This window comes from Vulpes vulpes, chromosome 10, assembly GCF_048418805.1.
Source record: "Vulpes vulpes isolate BD-2025 chromosome 10, VulVul3, whole genome shotgun sequence".
Classification (NCBI taxonomy): domain Eukaryota; kingdom Metazoa; phylum Chordata; class Mammalia; order Carnivora; family Canidae; genus Vulpes; species Vulpes vulpes.
Genome location: NC_132789.1, coordinates 47,436,629 through 47,453,332, shown reverse-complemented (window position 1 = coordinate 47,453,332; position 16,704 = coordinate 47,436,629). Strand labels below are relative to the sequence as shown.

The window sequence follows — 16,704 nt, the reverse complement described above, 5'->3', positions numbered from 1 at the left end:
ACAGTCATCGGGGTAAATTTTAGTTGATCTGATATAAGGATGGCTACCTCTGCTTTCTTTTGAGGACCATTTGAATGGTAAATGGTTCTCCAGTCTTTTATTTTCAGGCTCTAGGTGTCCTTCTGTCTAAAACGAGTCTCTTGTAGACAGCAAATAGATGGGTCCTGCTTTTTTATCCAATCTGAAACCCTGCGCCTTTTGATGGGGTCATTAAGCCGGTTCACGTTCAGAGTTACTGTTGAGAGATAGGAGTTTAGTGTCACCATGATATCTATTCAGTCCTTGTTTTTGTGGATTGTTCCACTGAACTTCTTCTTAAAGGGGAATTTTAAGAGTCCCCCTTATAATTTCTTGCAGAGCTGGTTTGGAGGTCACATATTCTTTCAGTTCCTGCCCGTCTTGGAAGCTCTTTATCTCTCCTTCCATTTTGAATGAGAGCCTTGCTGGATAAAGTATTCTTGGTTGCATGTTCTTCTCATTTAGGACCCTGAATATATCCTGCCAGCCCTTTCTGGCCTGCCAGGTCTCTGTGGAGAGGTCTGCTGTTACCCTAATACTCCTTCCCATGAAAGTCAGGGATTTCTTGTCTCTTGCTGCTTTAAGGATCTTTTCTTTATCTTTGGAATTTGCAAGCTTCACTATTAAATGTCGAGGTGTTGAACGGTTTTTATTGATTTTAGGGGGGGATCTCTCTATTTCCTGAATCTGAATGCCTGTTTCCCTTCCCAGATTAGGAAAGTTTTCAGCTAGGATTTGTTCAAATACATATTCTGGCCCTCTGTCCCTTTCGGCGCCCTCGGGAACCCCAATGAAACGTAGGTTTTTCTTCCTCAGGCTGTCGTTTATTTCCCTTAATCTGTCTTCATGATCTCTTAATTGTGTCTCTTTTTCCTCAGTTTCCCTCTTTGCCATCAACTTGTCTTCTATGTCACTCACTCGTTCTTCCACCTCGTTAACCCTCGTCGTTAGGACTTCTAGTTTGGATTGCATCTCATTCAATTGATTTTAATTTCTGCCTGATTGGATCTAAATTCTGCAGTCATGAAGTCTCTTGAGTCCTTTATGCTTTTTTCTAGAGCCACCAGTAGCTGTATAATAGTGCTTCTGAATTGGCTTTCTGACATTGAATTGTAATCCAGATTTTGTAGCTCTGTGGGAGAGAGGACTGTTTCTGATTCTTTCTTTTGAGGTGAGGTTTTCCTTCTAGTCATTTTGCTCAGTGCAGAGTGGCCAAAAACAAGTTGTATTGGGAAAAGGAGAAAAAGAGAGGAGAGAAAGAAGGAAAGAGAAAAAGAATAAAAGAAAAAAGGAAGAAAAAAGAAAAAAAAGAAAAAGAGAAAGAAAATGAAAGAAAAAAAAAGGGGGTGGGGGTAGCGAACAAATCAAAAAGAAAAAAAAAAAAAAAACCACGGGGGAGTATCTTCTGATTCTGTATACTTTAAGTCCCTTGACTTCCCCTGGAACTTGTCCTCTAGTTGGTCTTCTGGGGGAGGGGCCTGTGTGCTGATTTTTAGGTGTTAGCACTTGGGGGAGCTTCTCTGCCCCCTGCCTGGTGCAGGGCTTAGTGGGGGTTGTTTACCCCATGAGGCCCCTGGAGGACCAACCCCAGTGGTGGCGGCCAGCTCTAGAGCCCTGGATTCAGCCCCCGCAGTAACTATGGAGCTCTCGGTCCGCAGGGCCTGGAGGCTCCGGGGCGGGGCCGCTGATCTGCTCAGCTCGGGGCAGGAGTGTCCTTGCGGTCCTGGGCCCTCCCTGGGCCCTCCCGGCCTCTGCCTGTCCCGGGAGGAGGCCGGATCCTGGGCTGTGTCCTGGCGCCTAGTGCTCCCGGGCCTGCGCTGTTGGATTCGTGCTCCCGGCCACGCAGCCCCCTCCGCGGAGCTGCCGCCCGACCCCCTCGGAGCTGCTGTCTGAGCCACGCAGCCCCCTCCGCACGGAGCCTCTTCCTCTGCCCGAGCCGCCTCCGAGCTGCTCCCGGGCCGCGCCGCCCCCTCCGCGCAGAGCCTCTTCCTCTGCCTGAGCCGCCTCCGAGCTGTTTCCGGGCCACGCAGCCGCCTCCAAGCAGAGCCGCCGCCCGAGCCCCTCCGAGCTGCTCCGGTCCCGCCGGGTCCCGCTGTGCGCGCTGCAGCCCTTCAGGGAGCTCAGCGCACTCTCCCCGGGGGGGGGGGGGGGGGGGGCAGGTGTCTGTTAGTGTCCCAGGGAGCCTGAGGGCATCCCCGCCCTCTTGGGGTCCTGCTCTAACTCCCTGCGAGCACCTTTCCGCCCGGGAAGATGGGGGAAGCTCCTGCTTCTCCAGGACGAAGCTTTCCTGTCCTGGGGCGGGAGCCCCTCCCCCTTGGATGCCTTTTGTTTTTTAATCCCACCCCCCCACACCCCCAGTCTTGTTACCTTGATGGAAGCCTGAACTCTTCTCACTGTAGCATTCCAGCTCTTCTCTCTTTAAATCTCAGGCCGAATTCGTAGATTTTCAGGATGATTTGAAGGTTATCTAGGTAATTTGGTGGGGACAGGTGATTTGGGGACCCTACTCTTCCGCCATCTTGCCCCTCCTCTGTTTCATATTTGTTGTACAGTGTTCTATGTATGCCCATTAGACCACGTTTATATCAGGGATTGTTCATATCTTCTAGATTCTTACTCATTTTTTCTCTTATTCATCTAATTGGTTAACGAATGAGATGTATCAAAATCTGCCACTGTAATTGTGGTATTTTGTCTATTTTTCCTTATATTCTATAAGTTTTTGCCACATACATGTATTTCTTGAATCCATATTATTAGCTACATAGAAATTTATATTTTCTTGATGGCTTGAACCTCTTTATTTGCAAAGTGAGCCTCTTGATTTTCTGGTAAAGCTTGTTTTATGTAATTTTAATAATAGCTTTTTTGGAGTTAGTGTTTCTATGATCTTTTTTTTTTTTTTTAAGATTTTATCTATTTATTCATGAGAGACAGAGAGAGAGAGGGGCAGAGACACAGGCAGAGGGAGAAGCAGGCTCCATGCAGGGAGCCTGACATAGGATCAGGCCCTGGGCTGAAGGTGGTGCTGAACTGCTGAGCCACCCGGGCTGCCCCCTTTTTCTTTTTTTAATGGTCTTTTTTTTTATACTCTTATTATTAATATTTCTGTAACCTTTTATTTAGTAATCGTCTCTTGTAAGCATCATAAAATATTATTTAAAACCCCCCCTTTTTTTAAGGTTTTGTTTATTGAGAGAGAGAGTTGCAGGCACATGCTAAGTTGAGGGGAAGGAGCAGAGGGAGAGGGGATAGGGACAATGAGACTCTGTACGAGAGTGGAGCTGGTTGTGGGATTTGATCCCATACCATGAGGTCATGACCTGAGCCAAAACCCAAAAGTCTGATGCTAACTGAGCCACCCAGTCATCTCTGAACTCCTCTTCCTCCTCCTCCCTCCTCCTCCTTTCTTTCTTTCTTTCTTTCTTTCTTTCTTTCTTTCTTTCTTTCTTTCTTTCTTTCTTTCTTTCTCTTTCTTTCTTTCTTTCTTTCTTTCTTTCTTTCTTTCTTTCTTTCTTTCTTTCTTTCTTTCTTTCTTCTTTCTTTTCTTCTTCATTTATTTATTTGAGGGAGGGGGGAAGGAGGCAAAGGGAAAAGGAGAGCAATCTCAAGCAGGCTCCACACACACAGCTGCCATGTGGGGCTCAGTCTTTCCACCCCAAGATCATGACCTGAGCTGAAATCAGGAGTTGGGTGCCTAACTGATGGAGCCAACCAGGTGTCCCTCCCTTCTTTAATTGCAATATTTACATACTTCATCTACATTTAATTTAATAATTGGTGTTTTAGGGTTAAAAATGTATCAGTTTACCATATATTTTCTTTTTGTCTTGTATATTATTTCTTTCTTCTTTCTTTCTTGTCAGGTTTTGGATTTTTTTTTTCATTATTGAATTTTTAAATTTATTATGTTGGAAGTTAAACATGTAACCTTTTAGTGATCACTCTAAAAATTATAACAAATCCTGTAGCTGCTAAAATCTGATGTCAATTGGTAGTTTTATCTTCTTCCTAAACAATACAGAACCTTAGAATTCTTTAACTCTGTTTTCTCTTTCCCAATCTATTTGCAGTTGTTTTATATTTAGTTTTGTATGTATTTTTTTACAACCTCACAAGATATTATTTTATGTAGTTAGTATTCATTTAGTTTGCCTATATGCTTATCATTTTTTAAATAATTTTTTCAAGTTTTTATTAAATTCCAATTAGTTAACATACAGTATAATAGTATTTTCAAGTGTACAATTTAGGTATTCAACACTTCCGTTCAGTAGCTGATGCTCATCACAATTGTACTCCTTAATCCCAATCACCTGTTTCCCCTGTCCCCCTACCCACCTGACTTCTGGCAACCATCAATTTGTTCTCTGTAGTTACGAGTCTGTATCTTGGTTTCCCTCTCTTTTATTCTGTATTTTTTTTGTTTCATGCAACATGTGAGTGAAATCATATGGTATTTGTCTTTCTCTGACTGATGTATTTCGCTTAGCATAATACATACTAGCTCCATCCGTGTCCTTGCAAATGGCAAGATTTCATTCTTTTTTATGGCTGAGTAATATTTCATTGTGTGTGTGTGTATCTCACATCTTCTTTATCCATTCATCAATCGATAGACACTTGGGGCTTTTTCTATAGTTTGGCTATTGTAGATAATGCTGCTATAAACATTGAGGTGCATGTATTGCTTTGAATCCGTATTTTTGTAGTATCTGGTAGTGCAACTGCTAGGTCCTAGGGTAGTTCTATTTTTAACTTTTTGAGCAACCGACATAGTGTTTCCAAAGTGGCTGCACTACTTTGCAGCCCTCTCTCCATATCCTCACCAACACCTGTTGTTTCTTGTTTTGTTGATTATAGCCATTCTGACAGATGTGAAGTGATATGTCATTGTGGTTTTGATTGCTATTTCCCTGATGATGAGGGATATTGCAACTTTTCATGTGTCTGTTGGCCATCTGTATGTCTTCTTTGGAAAAATGTCTATTCACATCTTCTCACTTTTTAGTTGGATTGTTTTTGGGTATTGAGTTGTATAAATTCTTTGTTTATATATTTTGGATACTAGCCCTTGGTCAGGTATGTCATTTGCAAATATCTTCTCCCATTCCATAGGTTGCCTCTTAGTTGTGCTCATTGTTTCCTTCACTGTGCAGTTATTTTGATGAAGTCTTAATAGTTAAATTTTTCCTTTTGTTTCCTTTGCCTCAGGAGACATTTCTAGTCAGAAAGAGGTTATTGCCTGTGTTTTCCTCTAGGATTTTGATGGTTTCCTTTCTTACATTTAGGCTTTCATCCATTTTGAAATTATTTTTGTGTATGGTGTAACAAAGTGGTCCAACTTCATTCTTTTGTATGTTCCTGTCCAGTTTTCCCAACACTATTTGTTAAAGAGACTATATTTTTCAATTGAGTATTCTTTACTGCTTTGTCAAAGATTAATTGACCATATGGTTGTGGGTTCATTTCTGAGTTTTCTGTTCCATTGATCTGTGTGTCTATTTTTGTGGCAGTACCATATTATTTTGATGACCACAGCTTTGTAATATAACGAGAAGGCTGGAATTGTGATGCCAGCTTTGCTTTGCTTTTTTCAAGGTTGCTTTGGCTATTTCGGGTCTCTCATGGTTCCATACACATTTTAGAATGGTTTGTTTTAACTCTGAAAAATGCTTGTATTTTTTAAAAAGGATTTTATTTATTTATTTGAGAGACAGACACAGAGATAGAGACCAAGATAGCAAAGCAAGGAGGAGAGGGAGAAGCAGGCTCCCTGCTGAGCAGGGAAATCCCCCACTCCCCCAATGTGGGGTTCCATCCCAGGACTGTGGGATCATGACCTGAGCTGAAGGTAGAAGAAACTCAACCAACTGAACCACCTAGGCGCCCTGTTTATGGTACTTCGATAGGGATTACATTAAATGTGTAAATTGGTTTGGGTACTATAGACATTTTAACGACATTTGTTCTTCTAGTCCATGAGCATGGAATGTCTTTCCATTATTTGTGTCCTTTTCAGTTTCTTTCATCTGTGTTTTGTAGTTTTCAGAATACTGGTTTTTCACCTCTTTGGCTAGGTTTATTCCTAGGTTTCTTAAAGTTTTGTGTGCTTATTATTTTTGTTGCTCTATTCTTTCCTGCTTACCACCTTCTATCAGACATTATCTATGTACGCATGGAGATACTTTTTCAAGTTTTCTTTAGTGAATGTCTTCTCCTGGAATTTATAATTCCTCATGAGAAAAGTGTCTTTAATATGAGGCTTATCTTGTAGAAGTTTGTCTTCTAGATTTTGGCTTGTTAATTCTTTTTTACCTTGTTGTTTTCTATTGTCTTCAACCAGATATTTTTATTTATTTATAGATTTTTTTCAACCAGATATTTTTTTTAAAGATTTATTTATTTATTTTTAATTATTTATTTATTTATGATAGTCACAGAGAGAGAGAGAGAGAGAGAGAGAGAGAGAGGCAGAGACACAGGCAGAGGGAGAAGCAGGCTCCATGCACCGGGAGCCCGACGTGGGATTCGATCCCGGGTCTCCAGGATCGCGCCCTGGGCCAAAGGCAGGCGCTAAACCGCTGCGCCACCCAGGGATCCTCAACCAGATATTTTTAAATAATTATTCCAGGTTTTCTGGTTGTTCTTATTGAGAAAGTAGCTTGCGTATTATTGAGCATAATTATTTCCTTTGTTGTAAATTGCTGCAAGTAGAATTGCATGTTTAGAAAGGATAGGAAAGTGAATGTGTTAAGAAAATGGCATGACTAAAAACCTTTCAAATTAGTACTGAGGTTTAAAATTTTTATTTTTAAACATGAAGTAAGAGAATAGGAATTAATGTTTTAATTTTTATAATCTTTTATTCTAGCTCGTGATGCTGATGAGCGAGAGAAGTGGATCCATGCCTTAGAAGAAACAATTCTTCGACATACTCTTCAGCTTCAAGTAAGAGTCTTTACTTGTCTTCTGGATAGTTCATTAGGGTTTTTTGGTTGTTGTTTATTTTCTGCTTCTAAAAATAACTGTGATATGATATAATGAAAACTTCTTATTTCTGAATTGCTTATTCTTGCCTTTATAGTGTTATAAAGTTATAGTCATTTTCTTCTGCTTTCTATAGGGTAAAATACTGATTTTTATAAAAAATAAGACAGTGTAAGGCAATATTGAATGTAAAATGCTATGTTAAAATGTGCCAGATCATTTTTAAAATTAGTATTTATAGTTGGTTATTGATATAATCAAATTACACAGCAATGCATGATAGTAGATAAGTGCTGAGAGGTTGACCTATTGTTCTTGTTATAGGATTTATTGGCAGTTACCATATGTGTTAGGCAGGACTCTTTGGGATGAAAGTAGTAGGAAAAAAAACAACAAACTAGTTTAAGAAAAAGTAAATCTGGCAGAGATGTGGTTTGAAGTAGGTTCTACAACAATGTCATTAGGACCCAGAACCACCATTTCTATTTCTAGGCCTTCTTTCTTCTAGGGTGGCTGTATTTTTAGATAGGTTGTTTTTGTGGTATTAAGATGGTTGCAGCAATTTCAGCCTCTTATTCTGTTGAGATGTATAACGTACTATTAGGAGAATACTGTAGGAGCTCCAAGCCCACGGAAGACTATTGTTCTTTCTGAACCATGATAGGACTAATAGGATTAGTGCTGATTACCTTAGCTTCAGCCATTATCTAAATCCTGAGCAATCACAATTTTACAGTCATATGTTCCATTCCTGGAACTGGGATGTTATCTGCTTCACCAGAAACACTTTGCTGATAGGGTAGAAGATGTTACCCACCAAGCAAAGTCAGAATAGGGAAAAAGATGATACTGAGAGACAAAAACAACAAATGTCTACTCTATCATACTGAAGATAGTTTTCCACGTTTATTTTTCAACAAAATAGCTTATATTGTGGCATTGGGGGATTTTGTTTTAATTATTTTAATTGATAGGATTGAGTTGTACAAAACTGACATTTTATAACTCCTTTTCTCTACTTTTTGTCCTGTACCAGGAATTGGCTTGATTAGACAAGGTGTGGTATAGGGCATCCCAGGTCATACAAGATGGTGAACTCCTCATGACTTGAAAGTGTTCAAATAGAGGCTTAAAAAACATTATTCAAGGATGTGGTTATTAAGAGAATATAAGAAATTAATATGGAGTTAAACTAGGAGATCTGTAAGTTACTCTTTAGCTATGTTTTTTAAAAGCAACTTCGTAATTTCTAAAGGTTTCTTTTTAATTTAGTCTGTTTTATAAATGAATGTGGCATCATTTCAGCAAATTTGTGATTCAGTATGATGATAAGTGTTTCAAGAACCCTATTAGCCTGGGCGGGGGGGTGGGCGGGAAAGAATTAGACTGAATGCGGCAGTTGAGATTCCCTCCATGGCTGGTGAGACTGACTGACATTCAAGTCTTTCTGTGATCTGTTCTCAACTTGCCTTTCTAGTCATTTCTACCATTATATCTCTCCATCAGCTTTTTACTAGAGTGTTGCTGTTTACTTACTTTCCTCTGAACCCATCTTTTCATTTCTGGTCTCCACCTTCTTGCTCATCATGTTCTCTCTTTCTCTCTGAGGTGTCATCTGTTTCCACTCTGCCTTTGTATACCACCCTTTTTCTTCAAAGCCCAGTTCGCTTCACTAAGTCCTTATCATATTCTTTTTGTTTCTCTTTTAAAGTATGTGTAACTCCAACCTCCCCAATTAGGATGCAGATTCCTTAAGGTTGGGTACCTAATCTGATACAATTTTGGAATTTCTGAGCTTTTGCTCAGAAGAAATAGCAGGAAAAGAAAATTTTAAAATCTTAGGCTCCGGTAGCTTTGATATTTAAAAAACATGTAATACAAGAGAATCTTTGTATGAATTTTTCCTAAAGTTAATGAATGCAGAAGATAGGACATCTAGAACTATGTAATTAAATGTTAATTTGATTGGCAAAAAAAGTAAAGATTTTCCTCCCAGATATAGTGAAGTATGACAAAGAACTTGACTCTAGAGCCCAAATGTCTTGGTCTATATCCCAGTGCCACCATATACATTCAACTTTTTACATTGAGCTTAGTCTGAGTTCCCATATCTTCATCTATAAAATGAAGATAATAAAAGTACCTACCTTTATAGAGTTGTTTTGAAGATTAAATGAGTTAAGTGCAAATTTGTTGAAATCGTTCCTAGCTATAGTGAAAACTTGACAAATGTTGGTTATTGTTACTAATGATACTACTCTCATCATCATTTCCATTCTCAGTACTTGACATTCTAAAGAGGGCTCAGTAACTGTTAGATGAAGAAATAATTGAAAGAATGAACAAAGAAACAGATGGTGTATCGGTTGCTTTTCCATTGCTGTTTATCGAGTACTTTGAGACGTGTATTGTACTATTAGGCACTGTGGAGTAGGTGCTCATGGAGCTCTCTGCCAAATGGGCATGGGATAAGGCATTAACATGTCTTCCTTTTCTGTTAATTTCATCTCTGCTTTAGCCATTAAACTATACTTTGGCCTTGTCATTACTGAGGGCCCCATTACCTCCAAAATACTGAATTTTAAAAGTATTTTCTCTTCAACTACAGTTTTCTTACCTTCACCCCCTACCACTTTACTTCTGAACTTTTCTTCTCTCATTTTGGTCTGAGCTCTACTTCTCCATTTTTCCTGGCCATTTAATACCTTTCTAGTTTAGCCTATGTCATCCTCCAGTGTAGATCTCATGTTTGCTTCTTCAACACTGATTTTACCATCACCCTTAGAATCTGTTGTCTCTGGATGTGTACCATTCTAGCTTCCATTCCCCAGGGCCCCCATTGTCTGGTTTCTCTGTTTCTAGTACTATTAGAGATCATAATATTAAGATGGTATATCACAGTTTATTAATATCAGAATATTAATATAATTAATATAATATATAATTAATATATTATAATATATAATAATAAAATATAATTAATATAATTAATATCAGAATATTGAGATGATAATATCACAGTCTAAATTTTGTCTGACTTTAATTGGATTTCTATAACTATTTAACAGTCTTTTTATTGACTCCTTGATTTTCAGTTAAATCCCCACAGTGGAATATTTTTCATTAATGTTTAATATTTAATACAGCCTGCTTCCTTCTTTATAGAAAAAGGTCTCTTTTTTTTTTTTAAGAAAAAGGTCTTTACTTAAGTAGTTCTTAGTGATTTCACCTATATTTACTTTCTCTGCTTTGCATATTTCAAAGAAAAACATTCTTACTTAACCAGAGTTAAATACAATACCCATACTTGTGACAGTGTGATGTTTCCTTTGAGATTATGACTTTACTCCCTCTCTCTCCAGTAGCCCTTAAAATTTTCATGGATTCAGCTAAAACATATGTAAGTAACTCTTCCTTCCCTCCCACACCACTCCTCTTCTTTGTATATATCTTTTCATATTTAGCTTTAGTCTCACGTTCTTTCCTTTTGGATTTTGCAGTTAGGTGGTTCCCTAGAACTCAACCTCAACATGGCTAAAACTGAGCCTGTCATCTTTCTTCCTCAAACCTGTCTCTTTATTTCATTTTTCCGTTTCTTTCTTTCTTTTTTTCTTTCTAAAGATTTATTTATTTGAGAGAGAAGAGTGGGTGAGAGGGGGAGAGCAGGAGCATGAGCAGGAGCATGGGCAGAAGGAGAGGGAAAAGAAGCAGACTCCCAGCTGATCAGGGAGCCTGAAGTGGGGCTCGATTCCATAGTCGTAGGGATAAGGACCTGAACTGAAGGCAGATACTTTACTGACTAAGCCACCTAGGTGCCCATCATTTTTCTGTTTCTGTTAATGACAGTGTAATTCTCTGAGCCACTGAATTTTGAAAGGTAATAACTTCTAACCTGCCAAACCCGATGTGTGTGTGTGTGTGTGTGTGTGTGTGTGTGTGTGGTCTTGCCTTTTTAATAGGATCGCTCATACTTCTTTGATGTTCACTTTGACTGTCATGTAAGTTGCATTGTGCTATTTCTGGTGCCCACATAATATTCCTGAATTTGTCTTGCCAGTCTCTCTAAGTCCTCACCATCCCTATTCCGCAAATTTGCTTCTGTAAGATTAATTACAGTCATTCAAGAACTAGTGCACATATTACCTCTTCATTTCATCTCTTTCTTACTACTATAATAAAAGTAGTCTCTTACCTCTTTAACCTCTGTTATAATTTCCCCTTCTGTGTAGCCCATATAACATTTTAGTATGTAATAATAATGGTAGCAAGTAATATTTGAGCACTTCTTACGTACTAGGAACTGCATGGACTTTACACGCATTATCTCTTATAATAATACATTTATTATATTACTCATTTCCCACTTAAGATTATAAATTTCAAAAAAAAATTATAAGTTTCATGAGGTGAGAGAAAACCTATCTTTTTAATAGTATTTTTCACATAGACCTGTGCAAAGCCCAACAGGCCCTGTCTAACCTTCTGAATATGGTTTAAGAAGTGGTATATTACAGTAGAAAATATTTGGAGCCAGGCTGACCAGGACTTGGGTCTTGGCTCTACCTTCTTACTAGATGTATACTATGGGATAAGTATTTAATTCTTTTAAACCTCTTTTAAACCTTAGCTGATCTTTAATAGTAAGTATAAAACTTCAGTCAAGTAGCTATGTTAAGGTGTTTTAATATATCTAGTATATTATATATACCTTGTCTGTAGAAAGTACTCAGGAGTATTCCATTCTTCCTTCCATTCTGATTAACAGTAAATTCATCTAGAGCATCTCTTGTACTTTTTTCCTTTCCTTCCATCTTTCCTCATTTCTTTTTTTTTTTTTTTTTTATCTTTCCTCATTTATTTTCCTGTTGTTCTAGCTCCTCTGTGGGTATCTTAAGATTTATTTATTTTTATTTTTTTGAGAGATACACATACTGGGGGAGGGGCAGAGGGAGAGAATCTTTCAAGCAAACTCCAGGCTGAGTATAGAACCTGGTGCAGGGCTCTATCGCAGGACCCATGAGATTATGACCTGAGTTGAAACCAAGAGTCAGATGCTTAACTGACTCAGCCACCCAGGCACACCCTGTTTGTGGGTATCTTAAAATTGCAATTAAGATAGTCTGAGGATGGGAGACGACTACTAAAATCTTCTCTCCTTTCAACTCCTATGGAAGTTGAGCTTCCAGTAGTCATTCTAAGCTTATATGTTAGCTTGTGTTGTTATCTTTTCACATATTTACACCCAGCTAAAGTAGGAGGGGTACGAGGGGCTGTTGAGCTTAATTTATTCTTTGTGGCCTGTAAGAAGTCTTCAGTGGATATTTGATGATACTGATTAATGAAAGGAAACCTTTCAGATTCTTTATTTGCCCTAGTAAGCTTTAGTATGAACTAAATGCTGAGAGATTGCCAAGCAATGGGATTGATCATTGGAAAAAGATAGGATGCTACATTCTGTAGGTTTTGCAGTATCATCTGATATTAGACAAAGTATATAGTGAATCTTACATAGCAGCTTACCTGGATATCATACATAGACGTAAAAACGTTGTGTAAACCTGGACCTATTTTAGAAAAAAACTCTTGCAAGCCTAGGATTCCAGTGTAAGTATTATATATATCATGTTATTTAATGTGGGAAAACAAAACTAGGTATAAACTTCTTAAATTTAAAATTTTATAGAACTAAATTTATATCCAAAAGAAAATTGCAAGTGAAATACAAATAAAACACAGAGCAACAGGGGCATCTGGGTGGCTCAGTGGTTGAGTGTCTGCCTTTGGCTCAGGTCGTGATCTCAGGTCCTAGGATCAAGTGTTACATCAGGCTCCCCACAGGGAGCCTCTGCCTATATCTCTGCCTCTCTCTATGTGCCTCTCATAAATAAATAAAGTCTTTAAAATAATCCACAAAGCAATAAAATCTAAATTAACATTTATTTAATGTGATAAATGATATTGCCTATAAAAATGGGTCACTACTCATAATTCGAAAATGGTACCAACTGTTAGGGTATAGATTTTTGTTTTTTAGAGTTCCATTACGTTATTTTATTTGAGAGACAGCTTAAGTAGGGGGTGAGGAGCAGAAGGAGAAGCAGACTCTCCACTGAGCAGGGAGTCTGATATGGGGCTCAATTCCAGGACCCTGAGATCATGACCTGAGCTGGAGGCAGAAGTTTAATTGACTGAGCCACCCAGGCACCCCAGGGTATAGATCCTTTTTAAGTTTAATATGAGTACAGTACTGTGGATTGTGATGACTGTCATCTTAACACTTTTCTCTGACTACTGGGAAATCTTCATTTGTACATCACATCGTATGGGGTTATTTGGCCTTTACCTCACACATGTGCACTTTCATGGCCAAGGCTTTTCCGTGACAAGTAGTAGTACTTGGTGCCAACTTGATCATAAACAAAAATTGGCAATGAAATAACTTGGCACCAGTTGGATTTAAGGTTGTTCCTGGAATGATTCAATGTGTAGTTATACAGATTTCTATAGGTTATCAAAAATGAAAATGTAAAAGATTATGGTAGATACTTTTTTAGATCTTTATTTATTTGTTTATTTATTTATTTATAAAGATTTTATTTATTTATTCATGAGAGACAGAGAGAGAGAGAGAGGCAGAGACAGAAGCAGAGGAAGAAGCAGGCTCCACGCAGGGAGTCGGACATGGGACTCGATCCCCGGTCTCCAGGATCACGCCCTGAGCTGAAGGCGGCGCTAAACCCCTGAGCCACCCAGGCTGCCCTAGATCCCAATTTAAAAACCTTCTTGTGGATGTATACTAATTGAGTAGTATAGACTTTTACATTTTTTTGCTTTTGTGCTATAACTTAGCTGATTTACACTAAATGTCTTCTGTGGTTGCTGTTTGGGTCAAGAAGTTGGGTTATAATTGTCCTTATCTATATATAAGTTTATATTTTAAAGATTTTATTTATTTATTCATAGACACAGAGAGAAAGAGGCAGAGACACAGGCAGAGGGAGAAGCAGGCTCCATGCAGGGAGCCCGATACGGGACTCGATCCCAGGTCCCCAGGATCACACTACAGGTTACAGGCAGCGCCAAACCACTGAGCCACCAGGGCTGCCCATATATATGTTTATGTAGGTCACTGTAGACTCCATCTTAGGTGGTTATCAAATTCACATTACATTGACAGTGTCCTGTAATTTTATAATTTTTGCCCTTTACTATATATTCACTGTTCATTGGCTTTGATCTCAAGCCCTTAGAGAGAAAGGACATGATACTTTGTGTAAGAATATGGCTGAGTGGAAACTAGAGAGGGCTGGTAGAAACTTCACCAGAAATGCCACTGAATCAATGAGTAAAACATCATTATTCATAAAGGAAATGTGATACAATTCAGATTGCAAATCATTATTGAAGCTGAAAAAAATAATGGTGCCATTTTGAAGCCTTTTTTTCCAAATTAGATACTTCTGTTAATTACATATCTGCCAAACTTTTGTTATAGACAAATACAAATTTAGTAATTAGGTATAATTTTGGGTAGTAACTGAAAAATTAATCTTTAGTATTAGGATACCTTAATTCCACCCTCTTTTCTGTAATGGCCCATGTCTCTAACTGGGTAACTAAAAATAATAGAAATCTTTTGAATACTATTCTTGACTGTTAAGCTATTTCACTGAAGATTAGCATTTTGAACATACATTTCAATTTTTCAATGTATAAAGATCTATTTGATACCATTGTATTGTTTCTTTTGCCACCTTAGATTTTGTTTTTGTATCATGTAGAAAAACAGATGTTTTGTTTTTCTCCCTTGAAATGCTTTGTTTCCCCAAGAAAATGATTGCCATATAGATGTGTCACCTTTTCCACAGGTAAAATGGTATGGAGAAGTAGCCAGATACTTGGGTTTTCTGTAACAAAGGAAAATTTCCCTAAAAGTTGTTGTTATTGGTATTACTGAGGGCAGATGAATTTCTGGCTCCTAAATTGGAATTTAGGATTCTAGGACTCATTTTTTAAAAAATATTTTATTTATTCATGACGGACACACAGAGGCAGAGATATAGGCAGAGAGGGAAGCAGGCTCCCTTCAGGTAGCCCACTGCAGGACTTGATCCCAGGACCCTGGGATCATGACCTGGGCCAAAGGTAGATCCTCAACCACTGAGCCACCCAGATGCCCCTGGGATTCATTTTTTTTTTTTTTAATTCAGTTCTCTTGTCCTAGTGGTGGCTCATCTATCTTGAGCTCTTGGGAAGCATAAGAACAAATGGTCCAGTTGTATAGCTGCTACAGGTTATTTCTTTAACTGCCAGAAATTTATCTGAACTGTACATCTTTTAGAACTTATATTTATGGACATCTTTTAGAACTTATATTTCCTGCCTTCTCTGTATAAAAATAAAGTTTAAATAAAGAAAGTAGCGCATGCTTAATTCAGAACATATGGAGAATACAAAAAGTAATGCTTTTGGTAAATAATTAGGTATATTTGATGTGACTCATGTGCTACACTAGTTATAGAGGATATAAATTGTGAATAAATAACATGTTGTCCTTGTCTTTACAGAGCTCAGTCTAGTATCAAGTAGAAAATAAAAATCATGAGGATTGAAGTTTTAAAAACTATGGTAATGATATAAGTCATGCTTCTAAAAAATTTTAAGCTATGTAGAAGTGCATAAAATAAAAGCAAAAGCATTTCCCACACTCTTTCTTCTTCTTTTTTTTAAGATTTTAAAAAATTTATTTATTCATGAGAGACAGAGAGAGAGAGGCAGACACAGGCAGAGGGAGAAGCAGGCTCCATGCAGGGAGCCCAACGTGGGACGCCATCCTGGGTCTCCAGGATCACGTTCCGGGCTGAAGGTGGCGCCAAACCGCTAAGACACCTGGGCTGCCCTTAACTATAATTAATTAGATATAGGCATTGAAGTGAGGGAAATACCACTGAATTAGTATCAAAGGTTTGTTGTATCGCATGAGGTTTTGATCTCAGTTGGTATACTTTTTCTCTTCTTAATTTGCTTTCTGTTTAAGATCCTTAACTGAATATTTGCCTGAGTTACAAAGCAAGTTCATAGAAAAACTATGAAATTTTCCTACCATTTTGCTTCTTTTGCTACCAAAAGTATTTGTCGTCTGAGATGATACTAGAGGAAAATGTGATTTATATGTGAACATTATTGGGGTCTCTAGCAGAAAAAATATTTTTGAAAGTAGTGCATAAATTCTGTTTTGTTAAGATTTTCATTTTAATAGCTATAGGTAAAGTTGGCCTATTTTTTACTTGACTTTTTGACATTTGAAAGACCCCCTCACCTTGGATCTTAGTATTTTTATTTTTCTCAGTTGTTTTTTATACAAAAACAACTTTTATACGTGGGACTCCATCCCGGGATCCCGGGATCCCAACTTGAGCCAAAGGAGCTACAAAAATTAGATGCTTAAGAATTTAGTAGAGTTGCAGATATTATAACCAGAAGGAAAAACAGTAAGAGAAAGAAAATGAGATTGTCCTGCAGAGCAGTAAGTTAATTATGTCTGTGATTCCCTGCATTTTGGATGACTCAAAGTCCTGCTAAGTCCGAACTTTTGGTCTAATTTGTAGTTATGCCATTTGGTTTCTTGAAGCATCTTCACAAGCCACCTACATTCCTTAAATAGCTGTGGGTAGCAGCAAAGCCCCGAAGTTCCCC

At 38.2% G+C, this 16,704-nt stretch overlaps 1 protein-coding gene across 23 annotated transcripts in view; it reads left to right on the top strand.

Annotated features, from left to right (window-relative positions):
* Positions 1-16,704, top strand: part of OSBPL9 (oxysterol binding protein like 9) — a 165,388-nt gene that overhangs the window by 90,836 nt on the left and 57,848 nt on the right. For 19 of the 23 annotated variants that reach the window (XM_072723995.1, XM_025991844.2, XM_025991843.2 and 16 more), the window contains one exon: positions 6,893-6,969. Coding sequence is in view for 11 of the 23 variants with exons in the window: in XM_025991844.2 (XP_025847629.1) it covers positions 6,893-6,969 (77 nt within the window). In the remaining 12 variants the exon portion in view is untranslated. Of the gene's footprint in view, positions 1-5,734; positions 5,919-6,892; positions 6,970-16,704 lie in introns of all 23 variants that reach the window. The other 4 variants (XM_072723996.1, XM_072724002.1, XM_072724003.1 and 1 more) reach the window with 2 other exon arrangements.